The 17754-nt window shown below is 40.6% G+C and overlaps 1 protein-coding gene across 2 annotated transcripts in view; it reads left to right on the top strand.

Moving 5' to 3' along the window:
* The window catches only part of SLC17A6 (solute carrier family 17 member 6), a 60874-nt gene extending 45135 nt beyond the window's left edge, over window positions 1–15739 (top strand). For both annotated transcript variants that reach the window (XM_073578294.1, XM_073578293.1), the window contains 5 exons: window positions 131–280; window positions 4037–4169; window positions 6760–6870; window positions 12372–12499; window positions 14637–15739. In XM_073578294.1, the coding sequence (XP_073434395.1) occupies window positions 131–280; window positions 4037–4169; window positions 6760–6870; window positions 12372–12499; window positions 14637–14966 (852 nt within the window). In that variant the 3' untranslated portion in view covers window positions 14967–15739. The remainder of the gene's footprint in view (window positions 1–130; window positions 281–4036; window positions 4170–6759; window positions 6871–12371; window positions 12500–14636) is intronic.
* Window positions 15740–17754: the final 2015 nt, after the last annotated feature.

The raw sequence follows: 17754 nt of genomic DNA, 5'->3' as shown, positions 1-17754 counted from the left end.
CTGTTGGTTTTGGACTCTTTCCAGTTATGTGTGTGAACTCCTTGAATAACAGATAGTATTCTTGTGATGGGGGGCACTTAAATCAACAAATAATTTCTATGTAATCAACAATTGATGTTTTCTCTTTTAGAAATTCAAGACTCCTTGGAGAAAATTCTTTACCTCGATGCCTGTCTATGCAATCATAGTTGCAAATTTCTGCCGGAGCTGGACGTTTTACCTTCTGCTCATCAGCCAGCCGGCGTATTTTGAAGAGGTGTTTAGATTTGAGATTAGCAAGGTACAATGATTTCCAAATTTTTGTGGAGTGAATACAGCTATGGGGGATGGGGGCTTTTATGTATGAGTGATGCATTAACAATTGTTAATCTGGCAAAATATATATATATTTTTTTTTTTTTAATCAATCCGGTGGTTGTAAGTTCCGTGATAAAATCATATTGGTCGACTGTTTTGTCTCTGGGCAGGTGTGAACTATCCATTTTGGGATGGGATCCCTTGAGGAGGGTGCACCCATTAGTCCAATTAGTATCCCCAATGTTTATAGTTTTGAATGACACTATTTTTTTTTGTATAATTTACTTAAAAACTGGAAAAATATTCCAAGCTAAGTGAGGGTGGTTTCACATTAGCGCTTTTTAAGCGCACGCACGGCCGGGGGTAGCTCCGCCCCCGAGCCGACTCTCTGCCCGGCGTTTGATTTTGAGTTTGATTTTGGCGCGCACGGCGCACCGTCAAAAGTGAGCAGCGCAGGTCAAAGCGCAACTAGCGCACGGCCTGCGCACGATCTGCGCACCCTATGCTAAAGATAGGGTGCGCCGATCGCAGGCGCCGCTGTGCGCTAGGAGGCGGCGCTACAAGCAAGGGGCGGGCACGCCGGGCAGAGAGCCGGCTCGGGGGCGGAGCTACCCCCGGCCGTGCGTGCGCTTAAAAAGCGCTAATGTGAAACCACCCTGAGCTGGTGAAAAAAAATTCCTCCCTCATTTTTTTTTTTGTTTCATTGGTTAATTTCTACAGCTTTCATTGGCCTCATAACATCATTCTTCAGGTCCGTCGTATTATGGCAATACCAAAATGTTATACTTTTTATATTATTTTAAAGGCTTAAAAAAGTCACCTTTTTCTGTAACATTTTAATTATTCCCTTATCGAGCTGTTTGAGGGCTAATTTTTTTGACAATCTGTCAATTTTAATGGTATCTGTGGAGACACGAGGGTCAGCAGGTGCTCTAGTCTGCTGGCTCAAGACCGCATGGATCATGTATTATCCCACTGCACGTACGGTCTCCTTTTACCATGGGCGTAATACTACTCAGAGAAAACAAAAAGCAAAAAACACAAATATCCTAAACTAAAAAGTAAAAAATAAACTGCAAATAATGCATAAAGGTAGTAATAATAATAAGGGTATTTAGTAAACCTAATTTTGATCAAAATAATGTACAAGCCATCCCGCCACGTCACGGCAACCCTTGTGGGACAGTCCCTACTCTAGTATTTAAAACCTTTTCACTTGCCAAGTGACGTGAATGTGAACAAGGATCGAGCGACTGAACCACTAGTAAAAGCTTAGGCCAGACAGAATGGTTTTCCCAGCTCAGAAAGCGGGCGGTCACACCCATATATGCACTGAATGCACAATAAAATGAATAAAAAAACTGGCGTCTGAACTGAGAAAATAAGTTAATGTGTATGCACAATGTAAGTGCATATTAACACATGACCATTAACCAGAGAAAACAAAAAGCAAAAAACACAAATAAAAAGTAAAAAATAAACTGCAAATAATGCATAAAGGTAATAATAATAATAAGGGTATTTAGTAAACATAATTTTGATCAAACTCCAGTTTTTTTATTAGTAATACTACTCAGACAGCACAGGGTGGGGGTAAAACAGTGTGGCAATACATTATAGAATCACAAAACAGGCAATTAACAAATAGAACAGGCCCAGCAAAATACCCAAGATGGTGCAAATTACAGAGTCTCACCCATCCGCGGACTCACCGGGATAAGAGCAGCTGTGACTTCAGAGCTTCCAGGGTCGACTGTCACTACCCCCACCTGTGGCACACACAGAGGAGGTAACGACAAGCTTAGGAAACTGAAAGACCAATGAGGTACAAGACCAGGTGACCAAAGGGTCACAACTTGGCTTCTCCAAACATCTCCATCGAGCCAGGTGACTGGTGGGTACCAATCCTGGCCACCCAAATGTATTGAAGGAGCTCAGGTGACCGGTGGATCCAAATTCTGACTATCCAAAATGTATCCATGGGTTTAGTGATGGTCAGTGGAGCAGATCTGTATTCTTTCAGCCAGGGCTGTGTTCCCCTAAGCTGGCTGTCACGCTTGGAAACGAGTAAGTCAGGTGGACAACATGGTAGGGAGAGAGGGATGGGACACCTCCTGACACCAACCTGTACCTGTCCCTAAGCTCCCCTAAAGCCCTATGTGGGTCCTTCACGTGCCTAGTCCCTGATTCACCTGAATATACCCTGGCTAGTGCACTGGCCGGCAAGGACGTCAGTCCATTCACTGCAGATGGTAAAAACACAGAGGAAGGGACAAATACGGGATAGACAAAGAAAAAGGAAGATATATTCAGCTTCAGGCTCTGCTGACAAGTTCCAAAGCAGCAGAGAATACGGCACCAGGAATCTGCACACCCACAAAAGCAACACCACCAAACCAGGAGAGCTCCAAACCCCTAGCTGATCTGAATAGAAGAACTCTATTACCAATGATCAGCTGATAGGTCATGTGATTATTTAAAGGAAGGTGGAAGTGGTTGCCAACCAACATCAGCTGATCAACCTAAAAGAACACCCAGCAAGAGACAGACATTAACTCTTGCTGGGCCAAAAGGAAAAAATAAAACATTTAAATTTCACCTTGTTTGATTATTTAGTTTATCCTTCAGTGTTTGCAAGTCAACAAACTGAATGACCTGGTATAATGTGCAATCAGCAAATATCATTGTTCAGTTACCCTGCATGCCTGTTGTGAAAAGAAAACAGTACAATAAACTGTAGGACCTGATATGAGGTAAATAACAACCATTCCTCAATTTATAAATATCAATTTAACCTACAAGAGTAGTCAACATTTCAGACTCTTGAACAACAAAAGAAAGAAACACAAATTCAAAAGTCAACATATAGATAAGTCTATTCCCCCTGGCTTACTGAAAATAGATGATTGGTTAATTAAGATTAAATGTTGTGTTATCACAGTATCATTTTGGTATATGTGAAGTTTAGATAATTTTTAATTACACTTTGTGGGGGGGTGGAAGGTGCAGTAACCAAAAAAAAAGTAAATGTTGGTGTTTTGAATCATTTTTACTTTATGGCTTTTACATTGAGTTAATTAATGTAATATTTTAATAGATCAGACTTTTTATGATGCACTGATACCTATTTTTCTTATTTTTTTATTTATTTTTGCATGAGGAAAGGAAGGGAAATTCTTTTATGGGAGATTAATTTTTTTTTTTTTTTACAGATTTTTAATTTTATTAATATTTTTTGAAAAAACTAATTATTTAGTTTCTACTTTATTTTTTAGTCCCCGCAGGGAACTTTGAACCTGTAATTGCTTGATTGCTTGTTCGTTGTACTGCAATACTTTGATTATCACGGTCTCCAATAATGCTCAGCCTGTGGCTGGGTTTCACAGGAGTGCTCAGATGGAAGCAGTTGGGGTCTACAGCAGGCTCCCAAGTGCTATGGTATTGGCAACCAACCACACCCTATGATCACATCATAGATGTAAGGGGGTGATGGGAGTCACTTAAATACCCTAAGTTCTCAGAGATTGACAGCGGCATAGCTCCGATGGCTGCTGCCAAAGGCCAATGAGGTCTGTATAACACAGCCGGCGCTTCACCTGTGTGGAGCTCCTGAGCGTGCTCCATACATCTGCACCCGACATGTGATACACATGTCACATATAGGCAAGGGGTTCATGACATGTGTATAAAGGTACGACACTGGGGCTGGACCCTAAATGTTAGTGTCTTTTTGTGTCAGGTTGGAATGCTGTCTGCGGTGCCGCATCTTGTCATGACGATTATCGTGCCTATCGGGGGACAAATTGCTGACTACCTACGGAGTAAAAATATTCTCTCTACGACCACTGTGCGGAAGATCATGAACTGCGGAGGTCAGTGACACAGCTGCTGGTAACAGACAGTAGCACCCCCTGAGAAGGGCTGAAATTAGGAGACTTCATCCAAGTCCTATTATATATTTGAATCAACGAGTAATTTATTATTATTCTATCTGTATATAGACCAGACATGGGTCCTAATGTCTGCACCACACAGTCTTATTCTGCAAAATATTATCTGGATGATTTTTTTTATTATTCTTTTGGACAAGGTGAGGCCACGATATCGAGAGCTTTGTTCCCTTTATGTGACTTGTACAGTATGACGCTTATGGGGCCTCATTCATCTGAATGGTCCAACAGTAAAAACCATGTGTTGCCTATAGCAACCAATAAGTGCTCTGCTTTCATTTTATCAGAACAGCCAATCAGAGTTTAGCTTTTAGCAGAGCAGCCAATCATAGCTCAACTTTTTATCAGAGTAATCAATAAGAGCTCAGTTTGTTTTCCAAGCAGCCTATCAGAGCATAGCATTCAGTACCATAAGAAATGAGCAAAGCCCACGTCTCCTTCCGCCTGGTCGGGTGGTTCTCCGTGGAGAGAGTCTGTCTTCACTGAATATAGATTTTACATAAAAAATTGAGTTTTGATAAAGACTGATCAGTTTTGGCAGAGACAGGAGCTCATTTTTCTAATAAGATATATTACAAAGTTGCTTATAGAACATTGCAGACGTGGCCGGCACATGACAGCAAGTCATTGGTACCAGAAGCTAGGTAGATTTCATCACTGGAATAACAACACGAAGCTTTTGTGATTTAATTAGCATTATGTTTTGCTTTATTTGTATACAACTGATGCACACATTTTGCTTTACATTTTCATGTTATATGAAGCATATGTATATCTTGTATCAAGCTCAACATCATATTCCACTGTGTGTATTGTATAGCTGTTTATGGTTTAATAAACTAATTTAAAAAAAAAAAAGTGTGCAGAGAGCCTCCTAGTGGTTACTTGATAACTGCTGGAACCCAACCATGCACAGGTGCTTCTCACAAAATTAGAATATCATCAAAAAGTTAATTTATTTCAGTTCACTACAAAAAAGGACACTCCTATATTATATAGAGTCATTAGAATGATCTATTTAAAGTGTTTATTTCTGTTAATGTTGATGACTATGTCTTACAGCCAATGAAAACCCAAAAGTCATTATCTCAGTAAATTAGAATACTTTATAACACCAGCTTGAAAAATGATTTTAAAATCTGAAATGTTGCCCTACTGAAATGTATGTTCAGTAAATGCACTTGGTCAGGGCTCCTTTGGCATCAATTACTGCATCAATGCAGCGTGGCATGGAGGCGATCAGCCTGTGGCACTGCTGAGGGGTTATGGAAGCCCAGGTTGCTTTGATACCAGCCTTCAGCTCGTCTGCATTGCTGGGTCTGGTGTCTCTCATCTTCCTCTTGACAATACTCCATAGATTCTCTATGGGGTTAAGGTCAGGCGAGTTTGCTGGCCAATCAAGCACAGTGATACTGTTGTTTTTTTGCCTTCAAGGGCCCCCACCACCTCCGGGCCTTGGTGCAGCTGCATTGCTGATATGTCTGCCCTTGGTCAAAGCCTCTAACTTCTGACTCCTCCATACAGAGGAACACTTGACTGAACATTCAAGTATTCTTAATGGGGACAGAGAAGAAAGGAGCTACTAGACACCCATGGCAGCCGCTTATCTCCCCTCAAAATAAAAGGATTAGTCATTGAAATTCCAACCACCAGACCCTTTTATCCCACCGACATGATCTCTCATGGAAGGGTTGGAACGTCCCCATACAAATCAGATTGTCGGCGGCTTTGTCTGACTTTCGTCTAATGTGTATTGCGCCTTACTCTGGTGACTTCTTCCTCTACGGACCCCATTTGGGTCCCCAGCATGTGTCCCTCCTGCTGGTAGGAAATGCAGGGAGTCATAGTTTTAAAAATGAGGACTTACAAGGGGCGCCTGAAAACTTCGAGGCCCACCCATGAAATCTTTTTTGCATGGTCTTGTTTTGCAATGCAATATGTTATTTAGTTAGTTCAATGGTCTCATGAGCAATCTGGATTTATTTTGATTTTTTTTGTTTCCGTTACAGCATTTTAAAGTTGGGTCGCAAGGCTGAGATATGGAAATGGAGAAGTTGGCAAAGTTCACACATCGGCTGTTGCAATGGCTGCAATTCCACCTTCCACCAAGGTGCTTTTTCATCTGTGGGAATAGGTGATAGTTCGAGGGAGCCAAATCAGGGGAATAGGGTGGGTGCTGAAGCAGTTGGAAACCACAGGAGTGAATTGCAGCAGCCGATGTGTGAACTTTGCCAACTTCTCCATTTCCATATTTCAGCCTTGCGACCCAACTTTAAAATGCTGTAACGGAAACAAAAAAATTCAAAATAAATCCAGATTGCTCATGAGACCATTCAACTAACTAAATAACATATTGCATTGCAAAACAAGACCATGCAAATAAGATTTCAAGGGTGGGCCTCGAAGTTTTCAGGCGCCCCTCGTAGAAATGATGCTCTCCGTTTAGTCGAATGCTGAAATCACGCGCTAAGAAGCGCAATCTGACGCACTGAATGTCTTCTCCATGTTTCAGGTTTTGGAATGGAAGCAACTCTCCTCCTTGTGGTTGGCTACTCTCACAGTAAAGGGGTGGCCATATCATTCCTTGTCCTTGCCGTTGGTTTCAGTGGATTTGCCATTTCTGGTGAGAACATTATTTAATTTACAATGTTGAAAAAAAATTTTTTCCCTAGAAACTATGCCACTCTTGTTAATATTGCAGATCAGCATAAATACCGCAATACCAGGCTCAGCCGTAGACCGGACTGGCGTAATTACTATGGAAAAAAAATCATCCCTTTTTACTAAATCTGGACATGCCCCTTTATTTTGGTCCAGTTAAGGTTAACAACCCGGTGACATGGCCCCTTTAGGAGAGGTTTCATGTACGGACTGGTGGTCTGACATCACTTTAGAAGACTTCTTCTGATTTTAGTCATGACCTTGGAGTGGTGTAATATTTGCTTCATCTCCTCAATGAGGGATAGTGGAATAAATGTGTTTCGTTTGCATCCATTTTATATTCCTGGCATGTTTTGATGAAGCATTTACAGACGAATTTAGAGCAAATATATGCAAGTTAGTTTTTTTTTATCCTCATGGATTTTTAGAATAATATTTAAAGGAGTTTTCCAATTTTATAAAAATCAAGTCAAAATGTTTCCTGTCATGTAAAGTAACAAAATCAGATTGTACTCATGTTGGAATAATGCATATTATTGTATATACAGTGGGTACGGAAAGTATTCAGACCCCTTTAAATTTGTCACTCTGTTTCATTGCAGCCATTTGGTAAATTCAAAAAAGTTCATTTTTTTTCTCATTAATGTACACTCTGCACCCCATCTTGACTGAAAAAAAAACGAAATGTAGAAATTATTGCAAATTTATTAAAAAAAACCTGAAATATCACATAGTAATAAGTATTCAGACCTTTGCTCCGACATTCATATTTAAGTCACATGCTGTCCATTTCCTTGTGATCCTCCTTGAGATGGTTCTACTCCTCGATTGGAGTCCAGCTGTGTTTAATTAAACTGATAGGACTTGATTTGTAAAGGCACACACCTGTCTATATGAGACCTCACAGTGCATGTCAGACCAAATGAGAATCATGAGGTCAAAGGAACTGGCCAAGGAGCTCAGAGACAGAATTGTGACAAGGCACAGATCTGGCCAAGGTTACAAAAGAATTTCTGCAGTACTCAAGGTTCCTAAGAGCACAGTTGCCTCCATAATCCTTAAATGGAAGAAGTTTTGGACCACCAGAAGTCTTCCTAGACCTGGTCGTCCAGCCAAACTGAGCAATCATGGGAGAAGAGCCTTGGTGAGAGGGGTATAGAAGAACCCCAAGATCACTGTGGCTGAGCTCCACAGATGCAGTAGGGAGATGGGAGTAAGTTCTACAAAGTCAACTATCACTGCAGCCCTCCACCAGTAGGGCCTTTATGGCAGAGTGGCCCGACAGAAGCTTATCCTCAGTGCAAGAAATATGAAAGCCTGCATATAGTTTGCAAAAAAAAAACACATGAACGTCTCCCAGACTATGAGAAATAAAATTCTCCGGTCTGAAGAGACGACAATAGAACTTTTTTGTGATAATTCTAAGCGGTATGTGTGGAGAAAACCAGGCACTGCTCATCACCTGCCCAATACAATCCCAACAGTGAAACATGGTGGTGGCAGCATCATGCTATGAGGGTGTTTTTCAGCTGCAGAGACAGGAAGACTGGTTGCAATTGAAGGACACATGAATGCGGACAAGTACAGAGATATCCTGGATGAAAACCTCTTCCAGAGTGCTCTAGACCTCAGACTTGGCCGAAAGTTCACCTTCCAACTAGAAAATGACCCTAAGCACACAGCTAAAATAACAAAGGAGTGGCTTGAGAACAACTCTGTGACCATTCTTGACTGGCCCAGCCAGAGGCCTGACCTAAACCCAATTGAGCATCTCTGGAGAGACCTGAAAATGGCCGTCCACCAACGTTCACCATCCAACCTGACGGAGCTGGAGAGGATCTGCAAGGTAGAATGGCAGAGGATCCCCAAATCCAGGGGTGAAAAACTTGTTGCATCATTCCCAAGAAGACTCATGGCTGTACTAGCTCAAAAGGTGAGTACACTCAATACTGAGCAAAGGGTCTGAATACTTATGACAATGTGATATTTCAGTTTTTCTTTTTTAATAAATTTGCAAAAATGTATACATTTGTTTTTTTGTTTTTTTTAGTCGAGTGTACATTAATGAGAAAAAAATGAACTTTTTTGAATTTACCAAATGGCTGCAATGAAACAGAGTGAAAAATTTAAAGGGGTCTGAAGACTTTCCATACTCACTGTATATTGTAACAACTATTATTTGCTACTGTTAGTGCATTAGTTTCTGTTTCCAGCAATAGTGTTACTTTGCCAATAAAGCACTGTTAAAAAAAAAAAAAAAAAAAAAAGGCAGTTCCTGTTCACTGTGTGTATCGCTGAGGCACAGATGTTACTTTCACTTTGCAAGCTGACAGACAAGATCTTAAGCTATAAGTAATATCAGTTGTAAGCTGTGTTATCTTTTTTTTCCTGAATAAATATATATTCACTGTTAAATGGCTGGAGAGCACAGAGATTAATCCGCTGCCAACATCTCACCCTTCCCAGGTTCAGTGCTGCTTCTCTGCCTCTGCTCTGGTGTCAGTGTTTTGGCTGCAGCTCAGGTCACGTCAACAGCTCATAGCACTGCTGCAGCCAATCACGGGGCTCAGTGTCTTGTGCCATCAACATTGGCCTAATTGCTGAGGTAAGTGATTGGCGGCAGCAGTGATGTGAGCGGTCAACGCAATATCACTGCTGCAACCAAAACATTGACACTTCAGCAGAAGAGACGAACTGGCTCTGGACCCGGGATGGGTGAATAAGATCTGATTTTTTTATTTAACATTACAGGAAACATTTCAGGCCAGTTTTCTAAAAGTGGAAAACCCCTTTAAAAGAGAACTACCACATTTTTTCCCTAATATTCCAAGTAGTATAAATAAATGACATGGCACAACCGTTAGTGATGCTCAAGTAGGGTTCCAGACCTGAATATGTAGTAAAATGAAACTTGGCCCTCAACAGATGAAATAGAAAATGTTTTAATGCAATCTGAGATATACAGATGCATCTCACAAAATTAGAATATCATCAAAAAGTTATCTTACTTCAGTTCTTCAATACAAAAAGTGACACTCCTCTATTATATAGAGTCATTATAGAGTGATCTATTTCACGTGTTTATTCCTGTTAATGTTGATGATCATGGCTTACAGCCAATGAAAACCCAAAAGTCATTATCTCAGTAAATTAGAATACTTTATAACACCAGCTTTAAAAAATGATTTTAAAATCTGAAATGTTGTTCTACTGAAATGTATTTTCAGTAAATGCCGTCAATGCTTGGTCAGGGCTCCTTTTGCATCAATTACTGCATCAATGTGGCGTGGCATGGAGGCGATCAGCCTGTGGCACTGCTGAGGGGTTATGGAAGCCCAGGTTGCTATGATAGCAGCCTTCAGCTCGTCTGCATTGTTGGGTCTGGCGTCTCATCTTCCTCTTGACAATACCCCATAGATTCTCTATGGGGTTAAGTTCAGGCCAGTTTGCTGGCCAATCAAGCTCAGTGATACTGTTGTGTGTACACCAGGTATTGGTACTTTTGTCAGTGTGGACAGGGGCCAAGTCCTGCTGGAGAATGACATTTCCATCTCCAAAAAGCTTGTTGGCAGAGGGAAGCATGAAGTGCTCTAAAATTTCCCAGTAGACGGCTGCCCTGACTTTGGTCTTGATAAAACACAGTGGACCTTCACCAGCAGATGACATGGCTCCCCAAACCATCACTGATTGTGGAAACTTCACACCTCAAGCAGCTTGGATTGTGGCCTCTCCCCTCTTCCTCCAGACTCTGGAACCTTGATTTCCAAGGTCTAGTGTGAGGTATCTATAATGGTTTGGGGAGCCATGTCATCTGCTGGTGAAGGTCCACTGTGTTTTTGTTTTATCAAGACCAAAGTCAGTGCAGCCGTCTACAAGGAACTTTTAGAGCACTTCATGCTTCCGTCTGCCGAGAAGCTTTTTGGAGATGGATATTTAATTCTCCAGCAGGACTTGGCACCTGTCCACACTGCCAAAAGTACCAATACCTGGTTTACAAACAACAGTATCACTGTGCTTGACTGGCCAGCAAACTCGCCTGACCTTAACCCCATAGAGAATCTATGGAGTATTGTCAAGAGGAAGATGAGAAACACCAGACCCAACAATGCAGATGAGCTGAAGGCTGCTATCAAAGCAACCTGGGCTTCCATAATACCTCAGCACTGCCACAGGCTGATCGCCTCCATGCCACGCTGCATTGATGCAGTAACTGATGCAAAAGGAGCTGCGACCAAGTATTGACGGCATTTACTGAACATTCATTTCAGTAGGCCAACATTTCGGATTATAACACCAGCTTGAAAAATTATTTTGAAAAGTATTCTAGTTTACTGAGATAATGACTTTTGGATTTTCATTGGTTGTAAGCCATAATCACCAACATTAACAGAAATAAACACTTGTAATAGATCACTCTGTGTGTAATGAATCTAATATACGAGTTTCAATTTGTATTGAAGAACTGAAATTCACTTTTTGATGATATTCTAATTTTGTGAGATGCACCTGTATTACATACAGTGCAGACGTTTCGGACATATAGCGACCTTTATCGGTGTACCGACTGCGAAACGAAGAGGTATGCTCATAATACTCAAAGTCCAATCACACAGAGTTCTGTCCTAAAGTATAGAAGAAAGAATCCTAAGAGGAATGGTATCCACCATTGAGTTAAGGTTAATCCATGCCCTGTGAATTTGGAGGTTGCTCCTCAGACTGGCTCCCGACCAGTGGTGGACACCATGTCTGAGGAGCAATTTCCAAATTCACAGTGCACGGATTAACCTTAACTCAACGGTGGAAACCGGGGCTATTACCACGAACAACCATTACTCTTTGGACTCTTTCTTATATGCTTAGGGACAGCACTCTGTGTGATTGGACTTTGAGTATTACGAGTATACCTCTTCGTTTTGCAGTCTTTACACTGATGAAGGTCGCTATATGACCGAAACGTCTGCACTGTATGTACTATATCTCGGATTGCATGAAAACATATCCTATTTTATCCGTTGAGTGCCAAGTTTCGTTTTGCTTGATATTCCAAGTAGAGCACCACGGTGAAAGGGAAGAGTCTAAGGGGTTCCCTCTTCTGCAACCTCGAGACTTATGGTGGTAGCCCAGAAGTCAGACCTCCACTAGTCTGGCCACCCTCTGAATAACATAATCACACCAATTTTTTCAGATGAGAGAAAAAGATTGTGTGACCCTAACTTTATAGAAACCATCCAGAATTCAGATTTTATTTTTCTTACATAGGTAAGAAAAGGGAAGAAGTGACCTGAAGGATTAGTAAGAGTTCATTCAGATACAAGAATTTTTCTATTCACTGACTGCTAAGAAAAATGTTAAAAAAAAAAAAAAAAAAAAATTACTGGGAAAAAAGTTGCAGAATCTTATTGTGGTGATTATACTTTTTTTGTATTCTCCATGTCATTGGTTCATTTTGTGCCTTGTTGATAGGTTTTAATGTCAATCACCTTGACATCGCACCCCGTTACGCCAGTATTCTGATGGGAATTTCTAATGGCGTTGGCACCTTGTCTGGAATGGTGTGTCCGCTGATCGTCGGAGCCATGACTAAGAACAAAGTACGTTCCTATTAAATATTTCTTGACTTTATTGCTGTTCCCGTGTTCTTTTGAAAGGTTCAGAGAGAAAGACCTTAGTCTAAGCCTCCAGGCACGTTAGCTATAAATAGAAGCTCGAATGCGAGCCCCGGATCCTCGAGTGACCAGGGAAGTCATAAGGTTTTAATTAACTGAAGAGAAATCATGCTGAGAGCAGAGAAACACGGATCAGCAGCCAATGCTTATTAGAACTTACGTAACTGTCATCTGCAGAACAATGAATGGGATGAGGAGCATGGGGCTGAGCCACTGCATCAATGAGAATGTCTAGAATATAGAGATTTCCCATAATTAGTGTGTTTTTCTCTTCACTTCCAGACCTGTAGATGTCAGGTCTCTGTCACCCAATACATCCGCCGTTCCTCGTTATTGGCCAACAGTTTTCATGGCTATGACAAGAGCGTAACTCAAGAGTTTGCTGGGCATGTGGTTTTGGTGCTGGCTGCTTAGGTGGGCAGCAACAACATACACAGCCTTTAGCCATGGCATGTAGATACAAGACTAAGGCATCCAAACTCTTTGCTCCACATGAACGTAAGCCGAGCTACAGCTATAGGTGAAATTAGAATTATTGCTATGACTTCTCCCAAGATAATTTATGATGTACATCAGCTCTGGATGCGTGGACACAATAATGACACCCATGATTGACCTTTTTAGATCTTTTCTAAGTTTGAGAATCCATCCCCTCGGTGTTTTTTCGGTCTTGACCGAACATAAAATCAAAGAAAGATCATTTTCAGAGTTCAGTGGTGAGGATGATAATTGTTCTCTATTATTTAGGACAGATGTTCTAATTTTGCAGTCATTTGTCCATGATGATCAGGAAACATCCAAAGTTAAAGTTATTAAACATTAAAGTGCAGACAGTAAAATACACCGGCAAACTAAAGAATGAATGATGAATACAATGTGCAACAGATCAGACTACAAGCACTGTAATCCATATGTTGGGAGACACTGCATTCAGCATTATGGTAGACTTTGCACTCTCCACTATGGTAGACTTTGCTTTCATTATTGAAGTTCATGCATCCACCAGTAATGGAGAATTGACATCCTCCATTACAAAATTCCTTGTATCCTCTGCTATTGGAAGTCATGCATTCTCTACTATTGGAGACCTTACATCCTCAATTAATGAAGAGTGCAAAGTGTCTTCTCATGGAGTCCATGCATCCAACGCTATTGGAGTCCATTCATTCTACATTATTGAAGTCCTTGCATTCTTCACTATTGGAGTAAATGCATCCTCCACTATTAAAGACCTGGCATCCTCAATTAAGAGAGGGATTGGATCCTACACTATTAGAAATGTGATTTACTCCATTACTTTACACCACGCATCCTATTCTTTTAGTAATGCAGAGGAACAATAAGGTGGCACTCACCAGTCTAAAAGTCCATTCTTTATTAAACAAGTGGTTCACAGCATGTCCACAGGGAGAATGGGAGATGGAGTATTAGAGTGATGACGGCCGTTTCGCACTATTGCACTTCTACGGGTCAACCCTGTGGACATGCTGTGAACCGCTTGTTTAATAAAGATTGGACTTTTAGACTGGTGAGTGCCACCTTATTGTTCTTCTCTTCTGCATTACTATTACCAACACTATTTTCTATTGGTTTGCACCCGAAGTGTTGGGTTACATGTGCTCGTCATGGCTTATTAAGCAGTAATGCACCTTGCACAGTTGGCGTCTGTGGCTTCCCTGCGGTGCAATTCTTTTACCTGTTTGTTTGGCATCCTATACTTTTGAAGATGTGGCATCCTTCCCTTAACTGACAAGTCGCCATTGAGTTCGGTGTTTGTGCCTGTGGGACTATTTTTTTCTGTGCATCCTTTCTTTTATATGTGACGTGTCTCCCAACAATGAGCAGACCACATGGTCCTTTCTGCTGGGTGAATTATCATTTATACTGGGATGTGCCTAGTAACATGGTTTACAATGAAAATAGAGAGGAGGACCTAATATTATGTATTATCAGGTGTATGGAATGCAAAGGGGACAACCCATTATAGCAACCAAGGTTTCAGAAGCGATATGCAAGGAAAATATCTACTGAAATATTTTTGACTATTTTCTTTCTCCCCCAGACTCGCGAAGAATGGCAGTACGTCTTCCTGATAGCAGCTCTCGTCCATTACGGTGGAGTTGTATTCTACGGTATTTTTGCCTCTGGTGAGAAACAACCATGGGCAGACCCTGAGCAGACCAGCGACGAGAAATGTGGTTTCATCCACGAAGATGAACTAGCCGAAGAAACCGAGGACATTAGCCAGAATTACATCAACTACAGCAACACAAAGTCCTATGGAGCCACCACGCAGGTAAACAGCAGCTGGCCCAACGGTTGGGAAAAGAGAGAAGAATTTGTACAAGAAGAAGGACAAGAGTCATATCATGATGGAAGTTTCACCTCTTAACAATTCCCGCAGTAGATAGTTATTTTTCATCGTGTCTGTGATTAAAAATTCATTGTGGTGTTTGCACAAAGTGTTGGTCAGGATCATGTATAGCGCGCACACATCCATCAAGCACAGATCATGCTGTGACGATGATGAGTAACTATTTGTATGAGTCGCCTGATAATTCACCATCATCTATGAAACATCTGGATTTTTTCTTCCTGGACCATGTTACCACTAACCCTGTTGGTACAGTATCTCCACTAGTGTCATCCAAAGCACAGTTAGACATGGCACATCTGAAACTTTGACCAAGTTCTTTGCATTTCAAGATTGAACAACCAGCCATAAACACCTTCAGTCGACCCATGGAAGATGCCAAACCAATGCCAAGGGTCTATCGAGCCTCTTTGAGATCAATGGGAACCTACAAAATATATACATATCACCCTGCAAACAGACGTAGAAGAAAAAACCCACCAAGTTCATCTTGAATTTGCAAAAGTTGAATGACTCAGGAAACGCTTTTGAAACAAACTTAAATTGTTTTACTAAATGTATAGAAGATGAGAATGACCGGGATATGATGCCATCCGTGGGTTACCAGCCGATTTGATACATTTTGTATTAATATCTTCCTAATTTTTGTTAAAACGATCAAACGATGGATAAGGAGGATAAAACATGATATCAGGGCGAGATCTGTACTGTAAGGCTAGACACAATGTGAATATTGTCCTCCTATAGATATATCTACACAGGTATTTTTGGCATATAAACTATATGATACATATCAGCATCTTCCTTACTGTATGGATACAATAATTCCAATTAACTATTGACCCATTTTATGTAAAGATATAATAAAACTGGGATTAAATAAGGGAATTTTACCTCTATACATACGTAGCTAGACATTATATAGGGTTTGATATAAGGCATAACTTGTTTTTAGGGTGAAGTATATGATATATCTCAAAATGTTGATCTAATTGATGATTATCCTTGGACAAACCGGCATAGTTGCTATACTATATCTCCATTTCTGATAGTAATAAAAACTGGAAAGATAAAGAGCACAATACGGTCTTATCCTGGGTAAAAAGAGGAACAGAGGCAAAGAAAATGCTCACCTTACGGGGTTGTGAAAGTCACAACCCCTATGTTAACTTGAACAGATATAGGCTGCTGCAAATCCACAAACCGTATATTATATAGAAGCTGGAGGAAAGTGGAAGTAAATCCGCGCTGCCAAAGGTATCGAAAGCAGTAGAAGACCGTAAAGATGTAAATGCGGTTTTTATTTATCAACGCGTTTCGAATCACACCTGCTTCTTCCTCAGGACAAACCACAAAGATAAAAGACACAACTTTTTTTTATCTTTGTGGTTTGTCCTGAGGAAGAAACAGGTGTGATTCGAAACGCGTTGATAAATAAAAACCACATTTACATCTTTACGGTCTTCTACTGCATTCTATACCTTTGGCAGTGAGGATTTACCTCCAGTTTCTATATGATGTACATCCATTTCCAGTGCTCTTATTGGAGTCGGGAAAGATCTTTGTCCTTCCTCCATTTCTCTTCACCTCCTAATAAAATAAAATATCTAATTATGGTCCGACTAAAAGAAGGGTCCATCATGGGTGTTATCTACAACATGTGTGGATATATTGGTAGTATATCTGTGTCTAAGGGTGCAGTTAGACAGCCATATAAATAGGACAGTGGTCGGAACGCAGTGCACAGACTGGCCAATGGATCACCCGACCCGAGGGTCACAGCGTCATGTATTTCTATGCAACTGTCACGCTCGGGTAAGCCACCGGCCAGTCCGTGCACTGCGTTCTGACCTCGGTCCCATTTATACAGCCGTCTGACTGCTCCCTAAAGTGCATCTGTCTTATCAATGTTGCACTTTCATTTTTTCCATACGTGTTTAAAAAAGCCATAAAAGAGCATAACATTATAATAAAAAAAATTATCATATTATTTAAATAGGGCTTCAATTTTAATAAAATCTAATGACATCAACATGGATCTCTGGTCCTGTAAATGAACAGCGCTGCCCTTTTCTGAAAAGTCTACAGCTGGGTTTTCAAGGAGATAAAAATTCAAAGAACGACAATATTTTCAAGAATGTCTCATGTATGTGAATAAAACTAGTTTCAGGGATCAATAGTACAACAGAGGAATAACACTAGAAATATTTGCCAAGATTCTGATTTATGATAAATGGACTAATTATATATTATATATTTAATTGATAATGTAATACTATTTATTGCTATTGTGTAATGTTATTTATTATATTTTTATTGTCATTCTTTATATTTACTTTTTTTTTCTTCAAGATGGGTATAGGAGGTAACGATTTGGGGTTATTTTTTTTTTTTTTTTGTATACAATTGATGATGCAGAGCCAGTGTTTCAAATCCACAGCCAGTCTGGACTGAGTTTCTAGGGACTTAAAGGGGCATGTCTGGTTTAGATAAAATAATTTCCAGATATATTTTTATGATGTTCGGAGTCCACCTAGGCAGTGGGGGCACTAGTACATTTCTCTGGCACCACTCCTGTTGCTTCATGCTTACTTAGGGCAACTCTCCAGCCAGTCACCGAGATACCAGTTCAAAGCAAAAATGTTTTCGAGGTAATAATAATCTACTGGAGTTTCCCCAACAACTCTGGTGCTTAAGGCTGCATTCACACGTTGCAGTCATGGTGTGGTCTTTTTGTCGCAATTTTCAAAAATCGCGACAAAAGGTCAGCTACAACATGTGAATGCAGCCTTAGAAAATGATTGCT

This window comes from Dendrobates tinctorius, unplaced genomic scaffold (assembly GCF_039654945.1).
Source record: "Dendrobates tinctorius isolate UK_male_01 unplaced genomic scaffold, ASM3965494v1 ptg000059l, whole genome shotgun sequence".
NCBI classification, from domain to species: domain Eukaryota; kingdom Metazoa; phylum Chordata; class Amphibia; order Anura; family Dendrobatidae; genus Dendrobates; species Dendrobates tinctorius.
The sequence above is the reverse complement of the archived record's forward strand: the minus strand, read 5'-3'. Positions and strand labels throughout refer to the sequence as shown.